Raw genomic sequence first — 26,276 nt, forward strand, 5'->3', positions numbered from 1 at the left:
GGTGGTGGTTGTTGCTGGTTTGTGGTGTTTGTTTGTTGGGGGGGGTGTTGTGGTGTGTGTTTGTGTGTTTTTTGTAAACTTTCTCTTGGCTGTAAAGGCTGCTTGTGATTGAAAACAGCTGTTGACACCCAGGGAAAACATGTATTGCCCTGAAACGAGTTGAACTGTGGCAAATGATTAACAGTGGGAGTTACAAGGACCTTGCATCTTTGTCCCTGCACCTACAAAGAACACCCACAACCATTTATTTACAAAGTGAACGAGGCTTCAAAGCAGATTTGTGAAATATGTGTGAGAACTATCTGTTTGGCACTAAAAAGCTTTGCACAGCAAGAGGAAAGCAAAGCACAGCAACATTTAACGGACTTTGTTAAGGTCAAAGTACAAATGAATTGGAAAAAGAAGAAACCAAGCAGAAAAGCGTAATATCCATGAGTAATGAGAAACAGTAACATCACAGGACTCTAATTACTGATGTGCATCACTCATGGATAGAGTATGCTCAAACCCTCTTTCCCTTTCTTCACTGATAACGGTAAAGAAAGCATCTTAAATAACTTTGTTCTTTATGACAAAGGCCTTGAAGTTTGGTTTGTTTTGTTTTGGATTTCTTTTGGTTGTTTTTATTTCTGGTTCTCTGTTTTAATGAGATAGCAGCTATTTAAGGCGTTGTTCTATAACTAGATCAGATACTGGAGGGCTTCATGTTAGTTAGAAATAATCTAAGACAGCAGTTTCTTGGCTTGCTACACAGTTTTTACATTTTAAAAGAAACACCCATCTTCTGACTCAGCTCCCCAGTGTCTCTTTATTATTATTACTACTACTACTATTATTTAAATGGCACTTTAAAGTATTTCTTGCCCTGGAACACAAGCTGAAGAACCCCAGTACTAGCCCAAAAAAAGTCACAAGGCTTGCCTGTTATCTGAGGGAATGATGCATTTGCTTTGCTTGGTGTGTGTGAGAGGGGCTGAGAGAGAGTGGTGATGACATACTTGTCACGGGGAGTGGTTTGCATGCTAATAAACAGTATATATGAGCCCTTTGCAGTGAGGCCGGCACTCAGAGGGACTCCTGAGCACTGAGGAAGGAACCACGTATCACAGCACCAGCGTGAGTTCTGTTTCGGCTTTGCTCACAGCCCAGCTCCTCTCTTTCCTTTTTCTTCTTCTAATCCTGTTCTGCCCTCCCCAGGGCTACTGTTACACCAGCTCTGTGGGGGTTCACCTTGTCAAATTATGCTACAAGAACAAAGTATTTGGTTTTTAGAGCTTGTTGTGTTTATTCAACATGAGTCTCTGACAAGTGCTGGGGTAACCTTGAACTCTCTGCAGCTGTTGCAAGTGTAACTCAAGTACCTTGTCTATCTATATGCCCTCTTTGCTACTTACACACATCTTTAAGCTGCCTGCTGCAATTAAGACATCTGTACAACCACACGCACTGCTACTTCATAAATTGTGAGCTGCTTTTCCAGAGGGAAAAAGGTAGATAGGTCACCTGTTGTTTCTCACCAGTGCCCGGTGCTGTGGGTGCTGAGCTACTTTGATAATCAGAGAGACTCTTACCAAGAAAAAGCAACCTCATCAGCACAGCAGCAAAAAAACTGGTGTGGGAAAGCTCCTGGCGTTCTGCAGGGAGTTTTCATTAAGTGAAAAACCATTTCAAAGCGATATTCTATTAGATGTAAAGGCTGACTTATATGCATTCACTTACATAACCAAGCCAAATCTAGGCTAATGTCAGAGGAATTAGATGAATATTAAGCAGCACCAACCAGTTCCTCCAGGTCATTTTTGTGCACTGTTCTGTCCATTTTCCAAATTCCTGTCTTCTGGTTCACCAGTGGATTAACACGCTCTCGTCCTAATTCCTACCACTATTCTGTAGAGGAAAACCTCCTGCATCTGCTTCCACCCGCTCCATTTTTCTCCTTATCAAAACTCACAGGGGTTTTTTTGCTGCTGATTTTTGTCTTTTACTTCAAAATGATACTCTGAATAGCAGTTTAAGGTTATTTTCCTTTATATTCTAGCTGTTGCCATTTGCCTGTGTGCATAATCCTCTTGCACACATTTCTTCTGTTAAACACCATCCTTTATTCACTGCTCATTTCAAACTATCCAAGCAAGCAAACCATAGCTGTAAGTATTTTTCCTGAACTTCTACGCTCCTTAGAACTGTTTGTAAATGCTGTTATTTTCGTGCTCAAAAGTTGCAACTTTTGCAAAGAAAAAAAAGAATGAACTGAAAGAAATGAAATGTTTATTTTGCACCTCTTTAGAAGTAACTTTAAACATTGCTGGAATGACTCTGTAAAGCATGAGCATGAAAAGGGGTAGGAGAGGAAACAAGGATATTCAGAAATACCAGATGGACACATCCGTGCTTTGGATTTGGGCAGCAGATGGCAAAGGGAGAAGGAGAGCAAAGAAAGGTGTACAGAAAGGGTGGTTTGGAGTGTCTCCCAATCTTCCTTTAGTTGATGTTTGGCAGTAGGAAGGAAGAAATGAGGGGCACAAGTCTCTCAGGTAAACGAGCATTTTTTTTGTCTTGTGTACCCATGAATACAGGCAAAATCAGCTGCAAGCTGCTGCTCAGGAACTACTTTCTTCTTAAGTCTAGGGACACATAGATCAGGGTTTTACATACCAAGCACTTTGTGGCCATAACTCGTGGGGTCTTGGACATTTACCACTTTCAGCCCAGCCCAGGTGACCCCCAGGCTTGCGGCCAGGTGTTGCTCAAGGCTGTAGGTCCACACTTGCAAGGGCTGGTCCTCTCAAGAAGGAGCAGCAATGCCTAAAGAGCACTTCAATGAGGTCCTGGGTCTCCTCGGGCTCGCTCTGTGAAAACAATTTCAAAATACCTGAAAAGACACAAGAACGGTACCGCAGCCCACTGTGCTGCTGCATCCTGGCCATGGTGGTGCCAGGAGACTTGGTGGGCAGTGCTGGAGAACTCCGCAAAGTGAATAAAACCTTGCTTGTGCCAGCTACAGCAAACATATATGGTGCTGAAAAGCCTATTAACTCTTTTTTTTTTTTTTAATACCTGTAATTTTGTTTATTTTTGGCAATTTGTACAGCGGAATCACAACATGTGGCAGTTCAAGAACAAAGTAGTTTAGGTGAGGAGCTGGTGTTTGTACTCCCCATTGTACCTACACACACACACACAATTACTGGCTGCGATAGGGAAAAAAGCTGATTCTTTCACATTCAAGGAAAGATGTGAGGTGGCCAAGACAGTTGTTGTACAAATCACTGTGCTGGACAAAGTTGAGAGCTCAGGAAATGGATGTGAAATCATCCTGGCAAAACCAGCAGCTGCCTTTGGAGACCTGACTAAACCGCTTACAGAAACATGACTCACTTTGTAGGATATTGTGAGGGGGTGCTGATTTATCTGAAGGCTACAGAGACAGATGCAAGGCATGAATTTTACAGGAATTACCGGTGTTGGCAAGAACTGAGATTATTTAGGCTTCTTGTTCTACTGCAAAACACTTCAGGGAATCCTTAAAATGTCTGATGAGGAAATAAGAGATTTAAATAGTCTCTCCTGAGAAATTATCCCAACCACTCCTTAGTCTGCATCTTGCCCAAGATCTCTTCTCTTGCAATTTTGTTTACTAACAAGATTGCTGTCTCAGGTGTGCAATTTATTCACATGGAGTTCATTACAGCTCGGGAGGCTGCACAAAACAATTTTTAAAAGTTATTTATATAAAATTAGGGTTTTTACATAAGATTAGGCTTTCACGCGGCACTCATTATGTCACAACATACTCATATTATTAGTACTGCTCAGTAATCCCACAACAGTGCCTTAAAAATCTCATGTTAGGAGACTAATTTCTATCCCAGGTTGCAAATAGCCACCCCACTGGGTAAAAACACGCAAAATCCCACCAAAAAAGCAAAGCACTTTAAACCATGCGTATATATCTAATCTTGAAAATCATGCTCAGAAGTATCAAGCCACAACCATTACATTTGGGATTTGTTATTTCAAAACTCAAGTCTACATCAAATTGCATAAACATTTACTTCAGATGGTTCGTGTATTAAACAGAAGAGTGTGGAGGTTTTTTTCTCCAAGGTCCAGATTGCTGTCTGGCATAGGAAAAGAAGAGCTCAAATTAAAATGTTTGTTTTCTATAACGGGGGCGGAGTGGGAATAGAGATTGTTGCTTTTCAGACTGAGAGCTGACAGGAATTAGATAGAACTGCTTAAAGCTTTTCATTTTATTCTCTGTCAAACACGGACTGCTATGGAAATCTTCCATTGGAAGATCTGCACTCTTCCATTAATCTGTCAATATTCTCCACTCCTTCTCCCCCAAAAAGGAGGCAGAAATTTCGTTATTTTCATTGTTAAAAAAGCATTAATAAAAACATCTTTTGGCCAAAAAAAAGGAATAAACAATCAGAAACTAACAAAGCCTTACTATTTTTAGCTTTCAAAGGCTGAAAATACACCTTAAGCCTCCAATATTTTTAACATCGTGGTAAAAGCCACCCCATGTCTGGTTCTTGGTGACACAGACACATTCCTCACCATCAAACTCTTTTCTCCCCTAAACGGACTGATATCTCACTGTTTCTCTTTAGAATTTCAGCTCTGAATTGAGACATAAAATATAAATAGAGTCTTTAGGGAGACTATTTTTTCTCATCTAAGGGAAAAACATTTAAGGCATTTCTGCAGCAACCAACTTGACTGTTGTGTTAGGTTGGTTATATTACAAGGAACAAATAATAGACACGGGCATTTTCTATCTTTCCTACCTCACTAAAACAGCAAAGTGCATTTTATAAAGTTACAGCTGTGGAAGTTTTTATTTATGTGCCTTCTACAAAAATTATTTAAGTCTTGTGTCTCCAGTTCCTCTCTCTAAAAACTGAAAATTAAAGACTCACTTGGACAGGGAAATAGTTTTTGAAATTGGGGAAGGATAAAGCTGCTTTATTACTCTGTTCTCCCTTTACAATAACGAGGAACTTAATTGTACAAGAAGCAAGACAGGAAAAACTGAACTTCATATTCCTAAAGTTTCCCAGGTGGAATAAGGCAGGGCAAGTCTCCTTCTTGGTTGAAAAAGTATTTCTTTGTATTCCATAAAGTAACAACTCTCCCCAGGCCCTAAGGATCAGACCCCAAAATCCACCCCTCATACTTGGATAGGTTACTCCTGACATAATGACCAAAGGAAAAACACACCCCATAGACCCAGCCAACTTCTTTCTTTTGCCTTTTTAAATTGAGTTTCCTAATCGACATTCGCATTACTGTACCCTGAGACTGGGAGTAAGGAAGAGAAGGAGTAGTTTTCCCTCTGAAATCCCAGTGTTACCATTAATGGAAAATGTCCAGCTGATACTGGTTATGAGAACTTCAAGCTGTATATGTGGTACATCTAGGACATCAAAGAAATACCTGAGGAAATATATGAATTGGCAGAAATTGTGGTGCCTCCTCCACCCGCCTACTCATCTAATCTCCAGGCCAACTTTGCAGAAACACCTTGTGAAGAAATAGCAACAATCCCTTAAAAGCAGCACTAAGAACAAAAAGAAAGCAAAATATCCACCAAGCTTTTCAGTGAGATGATTGCTTAGAGAGGACACGAACTCTGTTTCGCACTTCATAAAGCAAGATGCTTCTTGGCAAAAAGATACCTGTAGGCTTAAGTGAGTAGAAGCTGATTTGTTGTCATAGTTTCTTCTTATAAAATCACTTCAGCTCCCAGTTTTTGGCAGCGTTGTGTTGGACTAGCTGTGGTGCTTTCCATAAGTGATTCCTAAATTAATGAAGAACCCTCATGTTAAATAAATATACACAGAGTGCAATGCATCTTCTCTTCCAGGCAGAGTCCCAGATTTTTAGAAATACTCAGATGAACCTTAGTGCAACCCTACTAGTCTTGCTTGCTGGAGGGAACAGTTGGGCTTTGTAAAACCCTCTAACAATGATAAAACCCTAAGGTTAGAAAACCTTTAATTTCTCACAGTGCAAAGTACAATTAAAGGGGACTTTGCACCACGAGGTGCTTTGTCAGACCTTGGATAGATGTGAACAAACAGCTCAACTTAGCTGGTTTCTTCCCTTCCGCCCCCAGCTCAGCAAAAAGCTCTTTGCTGCCTGTCACTTCAAATATTAATAACCTTATCCAAGAAAATCAAATAAAGTGCTGCCTTTTGTTTTCTTGTCCTTTCTTTTTAAATCTGGCCTATGATATCTGAGCTACTTGTAACTTCAGCCTGAATTTTGACTCCCGAGCAATGTGGAAGATGCCACTTTCACACATTTTTGGACTCCTCTCAGATTTCCCTTTTGACTTTGTCGCCGGGTGGCTCCAAAAGTTGAATTTAATCATGAGATCCGCTAATCTTTTGCTTAAAGGTATGTTAAAGCCAGTTAAGCCGGCTTTAAGAAAGCCACAGAGGAAAGCTAGAAAATCAGTTAAGAGGGTTAACAACTTGAAAGTATTAAAGCTAATTTAGTAGTGAATTTAGACTAGTTGAATTCACTGCTTTGAAAGTTGTGTGTGATAAAACTGGGGCTGAGGTTTCTTCAGGTGTTGACTATCAGCCTAGGGCAGGTGTACAGGTGGGATCTGTATGTATTCGTGGCTTTATAAATTGAAAAAAACCACTGTTTAGGTGGCAGATTTATCAGTAGGGGGTAAAGCAACCCCCTCCTGCATAAATAAACATTTAGCTTTGCAACAAACTCACCTGCACAGATTTAATAGCAATAAGCAGGTGGTCCAATGTCTGCAAGCCTGGGCACCAAGATCCTCCCCTCCAACGTCTCCCAGTGCTTTTAAGCCATATTAAATCTAAAAACAAAGAAAAATAATTATAAATAGTTTTAAAGATTCCCCTGCCTCCCCCCACCAATAAAAAGCTCGAACTTAAAGATCAAAAATATACCTTTTTTCCCTGGAAGTGGCATTTTTCAATCATTTCATAATTTTGGCCATTTTATAAATGGTTTTAATGTGTTCTTCATGATCCATTCATTTATAAAACACACTGGGAGAATGGGGCAAAGGAGGATGAGGAAAAAACCCAACAACTTATTTTGTATGTTTAGCAAAAGCCATTCCAAACACAACCATTTCTTTCCTTTAGAAACCTATGTGGACTTGTTTAGGAAGCATTACTCCTGACATTTCACAATGAATACAAATAAAAATAAAACCTACAAACATTTACAAAAACATGCTTACAAGAAAGCTATAGAGGCCTTTAAAACGTCAAGTGTTTTTGGTAAAGTCCTTGTAGGGTTGGGTTTTTTTGTTCACGGATGGAAAAAAAATTCAGGAGCTTAAATGTGCATCAGCACTGCAAATATTTGATTACTCCTTACGGTGTATTCATTAGAAATTTGTTTAGCTTTGCTTTAGACATTTCAAACAATAGTTTCCACTGCTTCCTTGACAGACCAAAATATTCCACCGTCTACCACAACAGCCAGAAAGACTTTCTGACCTTCAGCCAAAATTCCCTTTTCTTTACATCATCTCGCTGCTCCTGATTATACATGTCTTTGTATATAAAGTTCTCCCACGGCAAGAATTAGAATCTTCCAAAATACTTGCCACCAGAAACGCTGAGCAGATTGAATCAATACTATTCACTTGCCTCTAGAAAAATTGGAAAGTAAAATATGGTGGGGTTTTTTTCCCCTTTTACTCCCCAATCACTAAGTCGTGTCTAATTTGCACCTCAGATAACACAAGCTCTTTTAAAAATGCCATTCCTTGCTCTCAATGGCAATACCAAATCAGAAGCAGGGACAAATGGGGTAAAAAGAAAGCTAGAATCTCATCCTTACTTCACACATTGAGTTTGTAGACCTATAATCCAAACTCATTCCACGTAAGTAAATATTAAAGTGTAATAATATACGGTATTATTCTACAAGCACAATAAAGCAATAAGTAGTAAATCTGGGCATGTAAATTGAAATTAGAATAACAAAGTTTTGCCGCTTACCTAAAACATGCTTGAAAAAAAATGAATTGTCAATTTCTCTCTTTAGAGAAAGAAACACACCTGTAATCTGCGATCCGCATTTGCCAAGCAGCAGACAAATGTGTTTTCTGGTAATGAACACATCTAGAAAACCAATCACATCCCAATGTAACTAATTTTGCCCACAGCTTCCCTCTTTTATACAATGTGAAGGAGAACACTTGCTTGACTTAAAAAAATAATAATAATGATTGTAGTAGCATCTTTGCTTTGAAGCACCTGTAGTTCCCTTTCTTTCTTAGCACAGAGAATCCATGTTATATGTTTTATTCGAAACAGCCTGAATCTGGTGGTTATAAAAGAATGGTGAACGACTTTAAGGCCAGAATGAGAAAGGGTTTTGTTTTGGGGGAGGAGGTGGATGGTTGTTTCAGTTTCTTTTAGCCAACACATTTAAATCTCAGCTGAGTTCATAGGTCTCTCTTATTAAGGTGCTACCTGCACAGAGTTTAAAAGCTTATTTTTCACTTAAAGGTGCCTTAGCCATCCACCTTTCCTGCACCATCCTTGTACAATCAAACTCGTATTTTCTTTTGTTGCCTGTTACACTGAGAAACAAATAGAGCCTTTCTGTTACATGATTCCCAACTAGAACTGAAGGAATAAATTCCCATGAAAGCCTAACAAAATAATTTCAAGTTTTCTTTTGGCTTCTGTACAAGAAACCAAGAGTTTGATGCCGATTTTCTCAAAACAACGGTGCAGCCTAGTTTCCATAGCAAATTTTTGCTTCTAAAATAGATCAGTTTCCCACACAACTAAGGTAATAGTGAGAAAAATTACATCAGTTTGGCAATTCTTATGACTTGGTCTCGGACGAAGGTCCCCATAAGCAATAGAGGCTGAGCAGGGCAGACTTGAATAAAGATGTCACTCAATACAGCATCTGTCTTCTGCTATAGTATATTATTTTAGATTTGCATGCTGAAAAACACATTATAGAATCATAGAATAATTTTGGTTAGAAGAGACCCTCAGGATCATCAAGTCCAACCATAACCTAACCCAGCTCTAGCACTAAACGGTGTCCCTAAGAACCTCCTCTATAGAAATAGCCTGAGTCTGGAGTCACAAGAAAAGTAAATGAGAGTTGAAAGTCCCTAATATGTCTAAAGAAAAAAAAGAATCAAGCCATCTTTCTGGAGATAAGTGAGGAGGAATCACAGGTTTATCTGTCATTGTCCATGTCTGAACAGAGTGGCTGACAAACGCAGGACAAAAAAGCACAACTAATGCAATGATCGACACATCACGGCTTAACGTAATATGTGCTTTGCATTGTACAAGCTTGTGTTTCAAAACCAAATGTACGGTATATGAAAGAGTTGAGTTACACTGAAAGCAATCCTGTGTGTTCCCTTGCAGGGACCCAACATGCCACAGTACAAGCTGACATACTTCAATCTGCGAGGACGAGCAGAAATCAGCCGCTACCTCTTTGCTTATTCGGGCACAAAGTACGAAGACCACAGGATAGAAGCAGCGGATTGGCCCAAAATCAAACCAAGTAAGTAGCACAGGGCCTTAGACCCAAAGCTCCTCTAGAAATTCTGTCAAAAGGTAAAACAATTGAGGAGGTAACTACGTTTCATGGGCAGAAACACGTTTCATTCCTAGTTTTGGTGAAGCCTATGGGAATTTTATTGCCTAGGTAGCCAAAATGTCATTCCTGATGCCCTCAGAGAAATCTGGATCCAAAATTTTGTATATAAAGTTCTCCCATGGTAAGAATTAGACTCTTCTAAAATACTCATCACCAGAAACTTTGAGCTTCACTCACCTCCAGCATGCTCTATATATATCTGTACAGCCTTCCTCATGGCTCTACTTTAAAATCTTCTATTCTTTGCTTTTAAATGCCTTTTAAATGCAGACAGCCTAAAATGAGTTACCTTCTCTCATCCAGCTGGGCTTTTACACCTTATCAATCCAGTCCAGCTTTTGTCTACCTAAAGCTGACCAAATGTGTGCTAATCTTCCCAGATTAGTTGGATAACATGGTCTCAAAGACCACACCACAGCCTTCACTCTGGTTTTAGAAAGTCAAACGGGAAATAAGGGTGAAGAAGGACACTGCTTTGCAACCAGAGAGGGAAGGTGATGAGAACAAACAAAAGACATCAGCTGATACAGTAAAGAGAAAGCAAAAGGACCAAAAGAAATGTCAGAATATCCATTGTTCCTAAGAACAGCCCTTCTTGGGGTATTCTGCAGGCTATAATACTCCATTTCATGATTTTGGTTTTGTTTTGTTTTGTTTTATAGCTAAAAGTAGCCGCTTTTCAGCCATTAAAATTCTTTGCTATTTCTGCTCATTAAATCAACTTTAGTTCAAATGAAACAGATCTTGAGTTAGGAGACTGGGGATATGAAATCAGAGATATCTGTGTCTTCACTCAATGGATTTGGACTCTGTTTTGCTACACAGGCTATGACAATTTTCACATCCAGAATGAGGAATAATTTTATTTGGGGGAAAATGCACAAGTAACATACAACGTCATTTCTGTTAATCAGCCTTTGTAGGCTTTCACACCCTTTAATAAGCCCTGCCAGGGGGCTACCAAATTCTTGTAGGATGCAAGTAAATTTGGTCTTTCCCATAACGTTGGCAGTGATTTGAACGACAAATACTCATCACTGCTGCTCTCCAAGTGGCAGCTGAAGCCCATCTGAGGTTCTCAAATCGCAATAACACTGGCTAACAACCCACAGAGGGGAGAGCACATGAAGCTGTGGAATCCTAAGCCATACAGTTTGTAGCTCTATCTGCTGCATTAACAGATTTTAGTCAAGTCGTTTAACCTTTGGACATCTTGGTTTCTTTTTCTGCGATGTGAAAAGTTTGATAGTAGGTTTAATTAATTAAGATTTTTTCATTTTCTCTGCATAATGGGCTGTCGTAGCAGCCTCTACTGTGACCGATCCCTAGATGAAATTCCAAAGCAATTAAGAAGTTTAGTAAAATGTGGGAGCTGCTGCTCTCGGATTTGTGAGAAATTGATGCTGGCCTGGGAGATCTTTGACTTTCAGGCTTCTGCAGACAGCATGTTTCCAGTCAGCCAGTGGATGGGAACTGCAATGTATTGTGCTATTTGACCAGGAAAACATATACCTACCAAGAAATATTTGGATGCATGTCTGAAAGTGCCATCACATCTCCTACCGGGATGCTAAACTTTTGCTTCTGGAAGACTCTGTGAATCCTAGCTGAAGCACCAACGTTATTATGCCATTTGCCACAAGGGCAGTGATCCTTCCCCTGTACTCTGCATTGGTGAGGCCACACCTGGAGTATTGTGTTCAGTTCTGGGCCCCTCAGTTCAGGAAAGACATTGAAGTGCTGGAGCGGGTCCAGAGAAGAGCAACAAGACTGGTGAAGGGACTTGAACATAAGACCTATGGGGAGAGGCTGAGGGAGCTGGGGTTGTTTAGTCTGGAGAAGAGGAGGCTTAGAGGTGACCTCATCACTCTCTATAACTACATGAAGGGAAGTTATAGCCAGGTGGGGATTGGTCTCTTCTCCCAGGCAGTCAGCAATAGGACAAGGGGGCATGGGCTTAAACTCTGCCAGGGGAAATTTAGGCTGGATATTAGAAAGAAATTCTTTACAGAGAGAGTGGTCAGGCATTGGAATGGCTGCCCAGGGAGGTGGTGGACTCGCCGTCCCTGGTGGTTTTTAAACTCAGATTGGACATGGCACTTAGTGCCATGATCTAATAAATGGACTGGAGTTGGACCAAGGGTTGGACTCGATGATCTCTGAGGTCTTTTCCAACCCCGTCGATTCTGTGATTCTGTGATTCTGTGATCAGTGGCATCTGCATTGCAGACAATATGCAAGAGGTTCATCAACTAAAACAACAATAAAGGTCTCTTGTTTGTGTGCATAACAATGTAATGCTGCCAAGGAAGTTGCCTGGAGATCAGCTAACTGATGACTACCTCCTCCTCCTCCTCTGTGAAGCCATGGTTACTCATGGTATTTCCAGACAAAGCAATCTCCTACAGGCACATCATTCAGCAAAACCCTCAATAAAAGGCAGCAACAGGGCTTTGCGGTTAACAGCCTTACCCTACAACACCACCAATCTGCCCTAAGGTACCAAAGCCCTGACTTTGCAGGCCATAACTCAACACCAGGAATGGTTCCCTCCTAGCTAGGGACTGGGTCTTATGGGGTTTGTGTGTCTGAACACCACAACAACACCGTGTACAGAAGAAAGGCACCATTTGCCATAAGGAAAACAAACTGCTTGCATTCTCTGCTATCCCGAATTTTTGAAATGTGCCTCAGCTCCCCCTATAGGAGTGGGGATTGAAGCACCAGAGCTCAGAAAAGCAGGTTACAGGGTCCTTGCCAAGAAAGTTAAGTTACTGCTGTGTTCCATAGTAAATATGAAACGAGAGGATCCTGAAACAGAGAAATAAACTTAACAGCAGAGTCAATTATGCTGTTAAGTAGCATTCTTTATTTTATTAGTGCTGGGGATCATGCTCCATAAGTGCTCCAAAGACTGGATGCTCTTGCATTGCTTATATTCACATAATTATTACATATGCATTACAACTTTTGAAAATTTTGAAATACAATACATCTATACTAAGAAATAATTGATGATAATTGTTTCATTTCTTACTTACAATACATCTATTATTAGTTAAATATAAACTAAGCACTCTGCTTTAAATAATGTATGACTTGATCTTCTGTCTCCCTCTTGTCATGCAGAAGGATCTAAAACTTGAAAAATAGCCCCTAGTTTTGCAGGTGGTCAGAAAGCATCTATCTCATGTCAATTGGTTAATGATGGGTACGTCTTTTATAACTTAATCACAGTATACATTAATTTGGCAGCTTCTCTTCAATCTCTCCAACCCATTGCAAATACACAGGCACAGGTCACTCTCCTGAGAGATCTTCTGCACTACTGTCATTCATATTCTATATTAAGATCTTTCTTATGAAGCTCAGGATTCTCCCCTCAACCCCCTGCCCCATTTTGCCTGGACTGGGTCTACTTCCAAAAGAAAAGAAATAAAGGGGGAAATTACAGTGAGTTTCATCCTGGTGAACACCAAAGGGTGGTAGGTGTTTTGCAATGATGAGAGGAATTACAGCTGCATTTCATGTAACAACAGCTAATGTAACAGCAGTTTGGTATGTCCCCTATTTTGCAACCCTCAAAAACCATTAAAATTGGTCCAGTTAATTTCATAATTAGATATTGAAGTGAGATTAAGACATACCAGACAAATTGTTATGCATGCTTGGATACAGCATGTTTGCATTTACTCACTTGCCTATGGAAGATCTGAAACCAGTTTTGACTGCAGAGACTTCAAGCACAACATAATGTCCTTCTTTTTAAAATCTTCAAGTATGATGAAGTCAGATAAAGAGAAAAATACTTAGGGAAGAAATTTGGATAAGGAGAATTCTTCATGTTTCTTGAGCTACTAAGGGAACAAATCAAAGAATTTGAGTTTAAGAGCACAAGGAGCCAGGTCTCTGCACAGAAGATAGGTTTGCTTCATCAATTTTCACAAAATTAAAGCAAGGTTTCGCAACAAATACCACCCTCCCCTCCAGATCATCATACCATAGAAACCAAAAAATGCTGTCACTATTCTGAAGACTTATTTCTTAGTTGTCCTGTAAAACTGATGGGAAAATAGAAGACTTGTGCATCAAGGTTAATGTGCAGAAAGGCCATTTAGAAAGAGGATTTGCAGCTGCTGCAAGTTTAATTTTTACCTGTACAAAAGGGTGTGATGGGTTTTCTTGCTTGTTTTGGCATTTCTCACGTGGCTCCCACCAGCAATGATCTAAATGGTCCTTCAGGAAAATAAGTAACTCCTAGAAATTCTGTCTCACTTGATTGTGTTTACATCTAAGTGGGAGGGAGGCATATTCCAACTTAAAAAAATTATCTGTCATTTGACTTACACACTCTAAAATGAACATTTCTGTATCTCACCATTTCTTTCTGTTTCCTTCTGTAACCCATCAGATCATTTTTGAGACATTTTCCAATTGGTGGCTTCGGGCCAGGGCTGTATTTTTAATACAAACAAGCTTAAGCAAGCTTGTATGGAAATATTAGTGTTGACTGGCTTTAGCACAGTATTTTAAAAAGCAGCTGAATATCGGGTAGTAGCTTTACCTGACCTTTCACTCTTTATATAGTCAATGATTGTTTAAATAAGTAAACACACTCACATTTTACATTTCCATTTGAACAGATATGACTTTACTGTGCCACCACTTAAACCACAATTAAAGATGTGTGCACTAGCACATAATAGGCCCGTTCAAGATCCATATTACCACACAATAGGCTCCTCACAAAAAAAAAAAGCATCCTTGTATTGACGTAAGTTATGACATAGAAGAGAATCCACTGTCATGGTGCACAAAGTTGTTGTCCCTTTGAGATACCGGGCTGGTGCGTAAGAGCTTTTGTTCTGTGTCTCATTCAAGGAATTTGAAGCAATGTCAATCGCACAAACTTTATAGTCATTGCAAAGGATGTTGTCATTGCACTGAGGGTTGTAAACATCCCGAAAACTCATTAGGAGGGGTGAAATTATTCTTGAAAGGTCCTCTGTCAACCTGACAGACTCATTATTGCACTGAAAATACTTCCAAAGTAATAGATAAATCTTGAGAAACACCTGCCAGCAGACAAGGATTCCTCAAGGGAGCACTTGTCCTGTTCCCTGAGTGACTTGCTGCTAGGTAGCTCGAGCTAAGATGTGTAAATAGCTATCTTTGGGCAAAAGGTAGGGTTTAATAATCTCTTCCAAGGAGAATCTGAGTTGTAATAGCTACAACACTAAAGCTGGGCTGAGATTAGATGAGAGCATCATCCTGGTCATCTCTTTCTAGAAGGTATGGACTATGGACGCCTCTGGGACAATCATTTCCCATTAAAAAAAATCCATCTTACTGGAAGATGCAAAATATCTCATCTATTATTTTCTCATATTTAAATATTAATGGAAAGGAAAAGCTGTTGTGGTTAGTTTTCAAGGCAAAGGAGAATTATTTTTGACAGAGATACCATAGTAAGAAGCATGGCCATGACATCTTTTGTCCCTCATCTCTGACCAATCCAGCTGCCTCACTATGACATCATTCTAAGCTGCTTGATTGCAAAACAGTTAATTATTCAGGTTTTGAGGGACGTTCAAATACTCGAAGACAGGCTGCTTAGCATCAGGGTCATGGAGAATTTCAACATAGGCAGGAGGGAGCAAGTGAAAGAGATCAGCGTTGGTCCCAGGAGCAGGAACCTGAATTCGTGGCTGTGGGCAAAGCTGCGGAGAGTCAGGATAAACATGGGAATAGTTGTCACAGCCCTTGGGGACTTCATGGGATGAAGACAATTTGCACAGATGTCATTGCTTTTAACACACATCAGACCTCATCTACCCTGCTTAGTATCCAGCAGAGACTATGTAAGCATCACAGTTCTGGTCACAAAAGCCACAAAAAAATTAAAGTATGTATAAAAGGGAATTCATCCAACTTCTAGACACTGCACAGACACTTCGAATGAGCCCTTCCTAAAATGAGAAGAGAGACTGCACATGAGTCCAGTGCTTTACAGTCAACCTCTGCCAAGGTTTTCTTCGTGAAGAGTGTAAAGTCTGCGCAGATTTCATTCCAGCATGCAATGCTAAAAGAAATTAATAACCGGGATAATACGAAAAGCATGAATTTGCTGATGAAAGTTCAATTTGAAGAAAGCTACAGGTTTTTGTTTTGTTTTTTTTTTTTTTTTGTTTTAAAAACCCGGCTCCTCTTTTCAGTGAGTTTTCAATCTAAATCTGGAAATCAACATAAACTTCCAATGAGCTATAAAGCAAGCAGAACCTAAAAGGTCATAAACATCCTACATGCCTAAGAAATGATGCTGTTTGTACGATGATGACAAGTCTTTCTAGTTTTCCTTCTCAAAATGGATTTGCTCAAGAGGGATTCAGAAACTTTGCAAGACAACATGGCTTTGGAAAACATGGAAAGAACATCCATATAGATACACCAGGGTATAAAGTGATGTAAGCGTGCAGCAGCCCCCTAACCGACCAAGGTTAAAGAAAAGCCATTTTCCCTTCTCTGATACAGTGGAGGAGAAGTACTATAAATATTTTCTGCCCCTTGACCGTTCTTTGCTATTTTCTCCAGCTGTAAAGCAGCCTGGATATCTGCTGTACTTGCTGGTGTGCAAGAAGAGCATCCCCTGCACACAAGAAAAAACAACAAGACTTTCACAATGATCTGCACAGCACAAGTGTACTTTCTTCAGCTCTCTCAGAATCTCACTCATTCATAGCTTATTAACTCAATACTCAACAAAACTCAGTGTATAGTTGTATACATACACTCTGTCAGCAAGGAAAAAAAAATCTATGGGGGGTGGTTAGTAGGTCAGAGAGGTTCTCCTGCCCCTCTACTCCGCCCTGCTGAGACCACACCTGGAATATTGTGTCCAGTTGTGGCCCCTCAGTTCCAGCAGGACAGGGAACTGCTGCAGAGAGTCCAGCGCAGCCACCAAGATGCTGAAGGGAGTGGAGCATCTCCCGTGTGAGGAAAGGCTGAGGGAGCTGGGGCTCTGGAGCTGGACAAGAGGACACTGAGGGGTGACTCATTCATGGGGATCAGTATGGAAAGGGGGAGTGTCAGGAGGATGGAGCCAGGCTCTTCTCGGTGACAACCAGTGATAGGACAAGGGGCAATGGGTTCAAACTGGAACACAGGAGGTTCCACTTAAATTTGAGAAGAAACTTCTTCATGGTGAGGGTGGCAGAGCCTGGCCCAGGCTGCCCAGGGGGGTTGTGGAGCCTCCTTCTCTGCAGACATTCCAACCCGCCTGGACACCTTCCTGTGTAACCTCATCTGGGTGTTCCTGCTCCATGGGGGGATTGCACTGGATGAGCTTTCCAGGTCCCTTCCAATCCCTGACATTCTGGGATTCTGGGATTCAAACCATTTTTTCCTGTTCTTTGTAAGAGGAAAAGAAAAATCAATTGGCATTTTGAACCCACAAGAAAGGAACGTCTCCCATTTACCACCTGTCCTGTTTTAAATAGTCAGTTGTTTAGTAATGATAGCAATAGATATGCTGCTTCTTAGCACACAAAAAAATAAAACCCAAGCCTCATTATAAATCATAGCATAATGCCTTTATGACATTTAAGGCTCACAGGACAATGTGCAATAAAATCTGCTCTCATTCATTAATTTTGTACTTGCATTATGAATCTGGCAAGTGTATCAATATTTCTGTTGCACACAGAACAAAGCTGTATTTGTATATTTTTAACTGTAAACTCAGTTTCTTTTCCAAGAAGGAATAACCTCACCTGCCAAAAAGATGCCTCCTTCTTTTGCTGTAATCAAGGGTGGGGGTTTTTTAAGTATCTATACAAACAAACAGGCTTTCACTTGACTTGTAGTGACTGACGAAGTGAAACGTCAGTCAAAGCTGTGGCTTTTAGACTTTCCCCCCATATGTAAATACAGCAGAAAATGGTCCGTTCAGTTTCTAGATGAAGCAATTGCAGTTTCCCAACCTGAGCGGTGACCGTCGTGTTCTGGCAGTTATTGCTATAGAGGCTGGTTAGTCCCACTGACTGAGCCAAAACTGCATATTCTGTATATGTCTCCATTAAAGTAGTTTTAGAGATGGATTTAGCATTTAATGCACCATGTTTATCTACAATAAGATTGATTTGGTTTGTGATAAGAAGTTGAACATTTGTTTCTTAAAGGAATTCCAAATATCACATCATTTACTGATTATATGTTGGTTTTACAGACTGAAGCATTTGACAAAAATATTTAACCTTCAGAGAAGAATATATTCAGTGAAATTATTGCACAGCAGTTGTGCTGTATTTTTTTTCCTTGGGAATCCTTACATCTAGAATCATAGAATCACTTTGGCTGGAAGAGACCCTTAAGATCATGGAGTCCAACCATAACCTAACCCAACTCTAGCACTAAACCGTGTCCATAAGAACCTCATCTATATGTCTTTTAAACCCCTCCAGGGACGGTGATTCAAAAATGAGTCAGTCTTCTGCAAGACAGTTTCTCAAACTACTTGGCACAGCTCTGCAACCTGAGCTGTTTTGTTCAACCAATAATTGATGAAAGTATATATTATAAAATAATGTAATCACTGGCCAGACAATTTTACATGAGGCGATCACCAAAGGTGTGATGAAGACACACACAGGAAGCGTGCAAGTAACAAAACCTGCCGTAATAAGGACAAGATAAGCACAAATGTCTGAAAATAGGCAGCATGGAGACCTTTTCAGTTTAGCATTCAGGGATTCATCTTTTCCTCTCTGGATTCTCAATTAAGCAACACATGGACTTGCCAGAACCTTGATGTTCTCTGAGGAATAAATAAAGGAATTCTTCTGTGCAACATGTTTGTTATTATTTCAGTAAAACTACCAGTGTACACTTTCTCTCTGGGGGTACAGCAGTTAATGCTCTTTGAGCTCTTTTGCTTCTGTTGGCCATCAGTGTCAAAATTCATACCGGCCTCACAGTGTGCTGAACCTGGGAGTGGGGGAAAAAAGGAAAAAGAAGGTAACATGGGTTCTGTCTTCAGATGTAGGAAAAAAAAACAACACAGGGGAGTCGTGAATGTCTTGTGCAGCTACCAAATTCATTTTGCAGATACAGATTTAACACTACAGATTTGCAGATACAGATTTGACACTACAGATCTCATACCTGATGTGATTTGCACGCTAAACCACAGAGCCACATGGTGCTGTTCATCTATTACTGTATCACTGATGAAGTTGTCTTGATAAACAGGTCAAGAATGCACCAGGTTTCATTGTTTTTCTCTTTTAATTAAGAAGTAAAAAAGCCTTATGGAACCAAAGTGTCATTTCAGCAGTGCTGTAAAAACAACTCTTCTGGGTTTGAGAGTGCCTTGCACGTTTCCAACAGCCAACGCTCTCACTTTTCTACTGCTCGCCTTTTAATAACAAGAGAGCCTTAAGATGGGCGTACATCTTGTGTACATAAAGTGTAATCCAGCTGAAAAATGGGTATAAAGCATTTGGCCATGACAAGCACTTGTTATCACATACTTGGAATTTATGAAATAGCATCCTTTGAAATGCACATATTTCAGGTTCCCCTGGTGAACAGCACCGGGCTGGCACAAGTGGATTCTCACCACCCTAAAGGTTGAGCTTTGCTCTCAGATTCCAGCCCTAATTGATATCATGCCAGCAACTTCTCCAAAAAGTGGCAAAACAGCAGCCCGGGTTTTCACATCCATTATACCACTAAATTAATGACTGAAAATTAAGATTAATTTCTTACCTCAAAGTCTCTTACAGGTATCTATCACACCTGCTTAGATTATCTTCCCTGTACTTGAAGTCTGGAGGATTCTTCCCCATGACTGAATTTTTTGCTTGAACGGAAGCCAAGTAAATTTGAGCATCTTCACATTTGTGGTGTGAAAGTTGCATTTGTCTCTTGGTGATGAGTGTCAAACAAAACATCTTGTCACAATGCAAGTTCTGAAATACAGATACTTTTCTAAACTTTTAAACCAAGTATAAGTGAAAAAGCACCTTTGTAGTCTCTACCAAACCTCTTAGAAGGGGGGTGGTCAGTAGGTCAGAGAGGTTCTCCTGCCCCTCTACTCCGCCCTGGGGAGACCACACCTGGAATATTGTGTCCAGTTGTGGCCCCTCAGTTCCAGCAGGACAGGGAACTGCTGCAGAGAGTCCAGCGCAGGGCAACAAAGATGCTGAAGGGAGTGGAGCATCTCCCGTGTGAGGAAAGGCTGAGGGAGCTGGGGCTCTGGAGCTTGGAGAAGAGGAGACTGAGGGATGACCTCATTAATGTTTACAAATATCTAAAGGGTGAGTGTCAGGAGGATGGAGCCAGGCTCTTCTCAGTGACAACCAATGATAGGACAAGGGGTAATGGGTTCAAACTGGAACACAGGAAGTTCCATTTAAATAGGAGAAGAAACTTCTTCCCAGTGAGGGTGGCAGAGCCCGGACCAGGCTGCCCAGGGGGTTGTGGAGTCTCCTTCTCTGCAGACATTCCAACCCGCCTGGACACCTTCCTGTGTAACCTCATCTGGGTGTTCCTGCTCCATGGGGGGATTGCACTGGATGAGCTTTCCAGGTCCCTTCCAACCCCTGACATTCTGGGATTCTGGGATTCTGGGATTCTTATTTCACACCCCAGTGGGATCCTGCACTACAAAAATCATGAACAGTACTTTGCCTAATCTTGGCAGTCACTTTCCTGTCAGGAAGAAAGAAGGGAAGAGAAGGAAAAAACAGATTCTATGGAAAGTTTCCCTGCATACAGAACTCAGGATATGTAGGAGCACATTCAGCCTTTACAGCATAAGACTTTTTTCTTTTTTTAAGTCCATTCATTCCGCTACAGAAATACTGTGAAACTGTTGAGTGCTGTAACAATGAGTGGTAAAAGAGCAGCTATTACAGACTCCCGCTGTTAAGGCCTATGATTTAACCTTTTTTTGTCTTTTTTTCTTTCTCCTCCAAGCTATCCCATTTGGCAAACTCCCCATTCTGGAAGTAGATGGAGTTATCATTCACCAGAGCCTGGCAATAGCAAGATACCTTGCCAGAGAAACAGGTAACTCATATTTTACTACGTCCTTTCTCTGTTCTGCACCTGCCTTTAGTGCATAGGAAAACTACATCCAACCACAGCAAAAATAAAACAAACAAACCATAGCTTGGCAAGCCAACCAAGCAGAATTCAACACCAGCATGGCAATACTGGTATTAGAAAGTAAAAATACAGACAGAAACAAAGGTTTAAAACGCAGTGTGAAATGTGATATGTTCAGAGCTGAAGCCACACGTCTGAGCTCCATATTTGCACTGTAAGTGTGTACATCTAAAGGAAAAAACTCATAAATAATCCCCCCTTATATTCTGCTCATGTTTTGCCTCTGGATACAAGATATGGGGTTTGGTTTGACCTCTCCAGCCAAAAGCCCTTATATTCACATAGTGCACGACAAAGTGTTGTCCTGTGGCTTCCCTAAGGCTCTCAGGGCAATTTCGCTACAGCCAAACTTCGAGCTGCCAGATTAACCGCTGGGATGACCAGAAGGAGGAGATTTTGGAAGCGTTAGAGGTTGTCACAGCCAGCAGGCAGAGCACTGCGAAGCAGATTTAGACAACAGCTCCGAGCCGGCAGGAGATTAGATCAGGTGGCAACATCACTTGCATCTTTAAATTCTTACATGCTGTGGAAACACTCGACCCATTAGATAAAGTGATGTAAGACTTATTAATGCAAGTAATCAAAGTGAGTAGTTGGAGCTCACTTTATGTCATTCAAAACCACCTGCAAAACTGGTCTGGTCAAAAGCAGATACGTTCGTGGTGTGCTGAACATCAGCAAATTGAAGAGGGGGACTGGAAAGTGAGTGTTATTGTATATTTTACACTCTAAGCAAAGAGATGTAACCTGCCTTCCAAAATACCTCCCATTTTCCAACTAAGGAAACAGACAGAAGTGCAAGGCACTTCAGGGCACTAGCACAACATATTTTTGAGCGTGTCTGCAATATGGTGTTCCTGCCAATTTCCGCCGTCCTTCAAAAAGTTTCTGTAAGGGAGATTATATGGTTTATGGGAGCCACAGAGATTCCAGGTGAAGCTTAAAGGAGCAAAGAATGACCTGAAGCAGCACAGAGGTGAAAGCATGAATGCAGTTTGTGGAATGAGAGCGAGGGGGAGAAAAAGTAGTAGCATCGAGAAGAGTGCATGGAAACCAAAGGATAACAGGGCAGGAAAGCAGATTAGTAAATAAGATACAGTTTGGCTAAGGTGTCTGATTACCATGAAGTGATCAAAAGCAAACACAAAGGTTGAAAATGGGGCTGAACAGGTGAGATAAAGAGAAGCAAACTTTCACAGAAGCACTTTTGGAGGTTGTGTTGAGAGACAGAACATGGGATGGAGCAGGACACTGAAAGCTGGGATAGGGAAAGATTAACAGAAAGGAATTAACGCTGACCCTCAGTGAATGTCCTGGGATGGGGAAAGCAGAGAGAAGGATAAAGAGGCAGTAGTCAGGCCATGGGCTCAGGTGGTGGGAATAACACTCACTACCTCAGGTGGCTTAATGGGGCTGGATGGGGGAAAAAAGCAAAGGTAGTTGAGGTTGCATCGGGATGCAAGGAGTCAAATACAGGATGATGGCGTCAGGAAAGCCCTGGAAAGCATACATGTTTACGGAAATGTTCATGAGGAGTAGGGTTTACTTTTGGGGCATCAAAACTTCCTGCTGATGCTGTCTCTAACCTCCTTTCCTATGCTTGCTTCCCACAGGTCTGGCAGGTCAGACGCCTGTGGAACAGGCTCTAGCGGATGCCATTGTGGACACCATCGACGATTTCATGACGCTGTTCCCTTGGGCGGAGAAAAACCAGGACGTGCGAGTAAGACAACCCCTAATTTAAACAAAGATATCACATAAGCTGTGACTCTGTACCTGAACCTCTCCTCTGGAGAAACTGCCACGTGCCACGATACCTGTATCTTGCTGCAAAGAGAATAAGCACAATTATTGTTTTTCCTCCATCAGCATTAGTCCCATCCCTCTCACCAGAGCCCCAAATGCAAGGATGCAGATCAGTTATGTTAAGATGAGTTAACTCCAGCCTTACAAGGGCTCCACACAGCTCTGACCCAAGCAGATCTGACCCTTTTAGGAAAGGGCTGGTGTACCAACAGGTCTCACCATTGACTGCCAATGCAGTCGCTGCACATTTGTGCATTTTAGATAGACTAAGGTATCTTGTTATAGAAACCAGAGTACAAAATGTTGATCAAAAGCAATAATTGATAATGAAACTATAGGAAAGTGTCCTGAAATCTTGCAGGGGAACATCTGAGTGTATTTGGAGGTTTTAGTATTTATATATATATATATATATATATAAAGTAAATGACTTAATCTCCGAGTAACTTCCTGAAGTTTCCTCATTTGGGGAGGGGAGCTTGACTCCTGATTTTTAGTCATTCAAGAGCAGCCACATGATTGTTGATGTGTTGGTGTGTTGGCTCCTCCTTTACCGGGAAACTCCCGCAATAACGCCTGCGTGTGTCCCAGCTCATACTCAAGCACTTCTGCAAAATAAGGACCCAAATCATGTCACCACTGATTAATTTAGAGGGGAGGAGAGTTCACAAGCAACCCTTCGGTGTCTGTACGCACGTATACATGCAAGAGAGTGTTTTGGGGCCAAAGAAGACCGAGAAATGTACTTTCTGGGAATCGTTAACATTTTTCTCATTATTAATTGCGCTCCTTCCCTCCTCCTGGGTCCACTGCCGCCACCTTGTGGTAGAAGTGCATCTCATGGGCTCACAAGGCCAGATTGGAGTAATTTGCACACAGTGAAGTCAGAAAACAGTGATTTACAGGAACACACATCTCTCAAAGAACGACTAATGGGTGTGTTATGCTCTCTAGCCAGCAGCAAAGAGAAAACTAAGCAATGTAAAGGGATCAGAGGTGGAAGCTGCCCATGGAAGCTCCCTCCGTGCCAGGCACAGGCTCTCCCTTCACCCTACACCCCCTCCAAAAAAATAGCTGGTGCTGCAACAGCTTTGTCGTGTATTGTGGAGACCGCCAGGGTTGAGACAAGCAAGTCATGCCATTCCAGAAGGTGGATCCTGGTCATGTCCCCACCAGCTTCATGTGTTGACTGAGTGCTGTTGTAGCTGGGGAGGTCATTACCATCAGAGTCACACCATAGAGGGGTGAGGGAACCTCCCTAAAAAAAGTGGTGGAGTCACCATCCCTAGAAGGGTTTAAAAGGCGTTTAGATGAGGTTCTTAGGGACATGGTTTAATGCTAGAGTTCGGTCAGGTTATGGTTGGACTCGATGATCCTGAGAGTCTCTTCCAACTGAAATGATTCTGTGATTCTATCAATGATCAAAGACAAACTGAACTTAAAGAAACGAGCAGCATCACCCCACATGTGGTGTCTCAGGCTCCAGGAGCTCTCGGGTGAACTCACTGAGCCCCCATGCTGTCTAGTTTGAGCTTCTAACCCACTCCAGCTTTCCTAAATTCTATAGTGCCCCTTCGCCTGTATCCAAATTACAGTTACCTCTGCATTCTTGGTCTTTCTTAGTTGCTATATGCTGTATTAATCCTGACGGGGATGTTTACACATTCCTTCCTCCAAAGAAAACTGAGAGTGCTCTAAAGTTTGTGTCAGACCGAGTGATTTAACTGTGACCCTTTTTCAGATTTCTGCTTTCTTTTTCACAAAAAAAAAAAAAAAACAAAAAAAACAAAACAAAAACAAAAACCAACTCAAAATTCCATTTTGCTGACTGCTGTCCTTACACATTGACGTGCATCTTTGTGCTGTGTTCTTCCCCCAGAAAAAAGCCTTTGACGACATCCTCACCAACAAAGCGCCCGAGCTACTGAAAGATTTGGATACTTTCTTGGGGGATAACACCTGGCTGGTGGGGAAGTCTGTAAGTATCAGTTTTGTTTCTCCCATTCCAATCGGATTGCCAGTAAATCTTTAAATATTGCTGAATTTCTGGATTTTATGCCAGGCCATGAAACGACTCTCCCACTCTTAATTCTTTGTTCTTACCAATAGACAGTTGCTCAGCTGTAAAGTGAAAACTGGTTTTTGTACCACTAGAAAACTGGGAAAAAACAGGACTAGGATCTGCATTTGCGAAACCAGTTTAGAAGTGTGTTGACACAAAGCAGAAATGCCTTTGTACTAGTCAACAGAGATGGGAGTTGTTTAGAACTCAGCTTCTAATCACGGTGCAATTTATAGGACAACATGAAAGAAAGCCTAAGAAAATGTAACAATGCCCTTCTTTGACCCAGCTGTTTGGAAATAAATGAAACACTGTTCTGCAGCACAGTTGCAGCAGGAAAGGTTGATGTTATAATGTACGTAATATTTTTAGCAAGGGTTTTGTTTAGCTGAGTTTACTCAAGTCGAGCCTTGCATTGCAATCTGGTTACTACTTCTGCAATTATATACTTAAAAAAAATGATAAAATAAAATACAAAATTAAAAAATAAAATAAAATAAAATAAAATAAAATATAAAAATATAAAATATAAGATTAAATATAAAATTAAATATAAAATTAAATAAAGTAAATAAAGTAAAATAAAAATAAAATAAAAATAAAACAAAACAAAATAAAAAAATAAAATAAAATAAAAATAAAACAAAAAATAAAAAATAAAATAATATAAAAATAAAATTAAAAAATAAAATAAAATAAAATAAAATAAAATAAAATAAAATAAAATAAAATAAAATAATAAAATAAAGTAAAATATAAAATAAAACAAAATAAAATAAATAAAATAAAAATTAAAAAAATAAAAAGTAAAATTAAATAAAAAATAAAATAATATAAAAATAAAATAAAATAAAATAAAATAAAATAAAATAAAATAAAATAAAATAAAATAAAATAAAATAAAATAAAATAAAATACTACCCAAAAATGCCACACAACCACAAACAAAGCCAAACACAAACCAGATCAATTCATGTTTATTTCCCACACTTTGCTGGGAATATCAGTAGCCCCAGATTCCTGAGATGACCAACTAAGATTTGCCGCTTTCTCTCTCTCGCGTTTCCACCAGGTGACGTGGGCTGATTTCTACTGGGAGGTGTGCAGCACGACCCTCCTGACCTGCAAACCCGACCTGGCAGACAAGCACCCGCGGCTCCGTGCCCTGCGGGACAGGGTGCAGGCGCTCCCGGCCATCGCAGCCTGGAACCAGAAAAGACCCAAGACCGTCATGTAGATCAGCTCTTCAGGCTGGGAAAAAAATGAACACGTTTAGTTTTCAACATGACAAGCATCCTAACTTATTTAGAAACACTTAAATTAATTTCAGATGTGTATTATAGCGAATCAAAACCTGACGTTTGTATCCATGTGTAGGAGAGAATCTAAAAAGCTGATTTAGTAGAGCCTGAGGGAGAGATGTGGATTCAACTGCTACTAATAAAGTTCTTGATCAACCCCATTAATGTTCTGTAGGCTCTCAATGGGGAAAGAGATGAATAAACCTTTCTGGAGAGATGCAATCTCAACAGTATTTTGTTCTTTTGTAGACTCTCAATCTGGAGGAAAGCAGGGTAATAAATGG

The 26,276-nt window shown here is 40.6% G+C and overlaps 1 protein-coding gene across 2 annotated transcripts; it reads left to right on the top strand.

Annotated features, from left to right (window-relative positions):
• The first annotated feature begins 985 nt into the window (after positions 1 to 985).
• On the top strand, positions 986 to 26,214 carry LOC309439050 (hematopoietic prostaglandin D synthase). 2 transcript variants are annotated; one of them, XM_082051173.1, is made up of 6 exons: positions 986 to 1,116; positions 9,417 to 9,558; positions 20,632 to 20,724; positions 22,437 to 22,546; positions 24,509 to 24,607; positions 25,764 to 26,214. In XM_082051173.1, the coding sequence occupies exons 2-6, from the start codon at positions 9,426 to 9,428 to the stop codon at positions 25,926 to 25,928; spliced, it is 600 nt and encodes a 199-aa protein (XP_081907299.1). In that variant the 5' UTR covers positions 986 to 1,116; positions 9,417 to 9,425; the 3' UTR covers positions 25,929 to 26,214. The 2 variants fall into 2 exon arrangements, with proteins under 2 accessions (XP_081907299.1, XP_081907300.1); XM_082051174.1 differs by lacking the exon at positions 986 to 1,116 and adding an exon at positions 2,068 to 2,147.
• The last annotated feature ends 62 nt before the right edge of the window (positions 26,215 to 26,276 follow it).

This window comes from Streptopelia decaocto (assembly GCF_964273445.1).
Source record: "Streptopelia decaocto genome assembly, chromosome: 4".
Lineage (NCBI taxonomy): Eukaryota > Metazoa > Chordata > Aves > Columbiformes > Columbidae > Streptopelia > Streptopelia decaocto.

Bases quoted from the DNA above. Each gene is read 5' to 3' on its own strand.
- LOC309439050 (XM_082051173.1), top strand. From the start codon at position 9,426: ATGCCACAGTACAAGCTGACATACTTCAATCTGCGAGGACGAGCAGAA. The intron at 9,559-20,631 runs GTAAGTAGCACA...TTCTCCTCCAAG, and splicing joins TTGGCCCAAAATCAAACCAA to CTATCCCATTTGGCAAACTC. The intron at 24,608-25,763 runs GTAAGTATCAGT...CGTTTCCACCAG, and splicing joins CCTGGCTGGTGGGGAAGTCT to GTGACGTGGGCTGATTTCTA.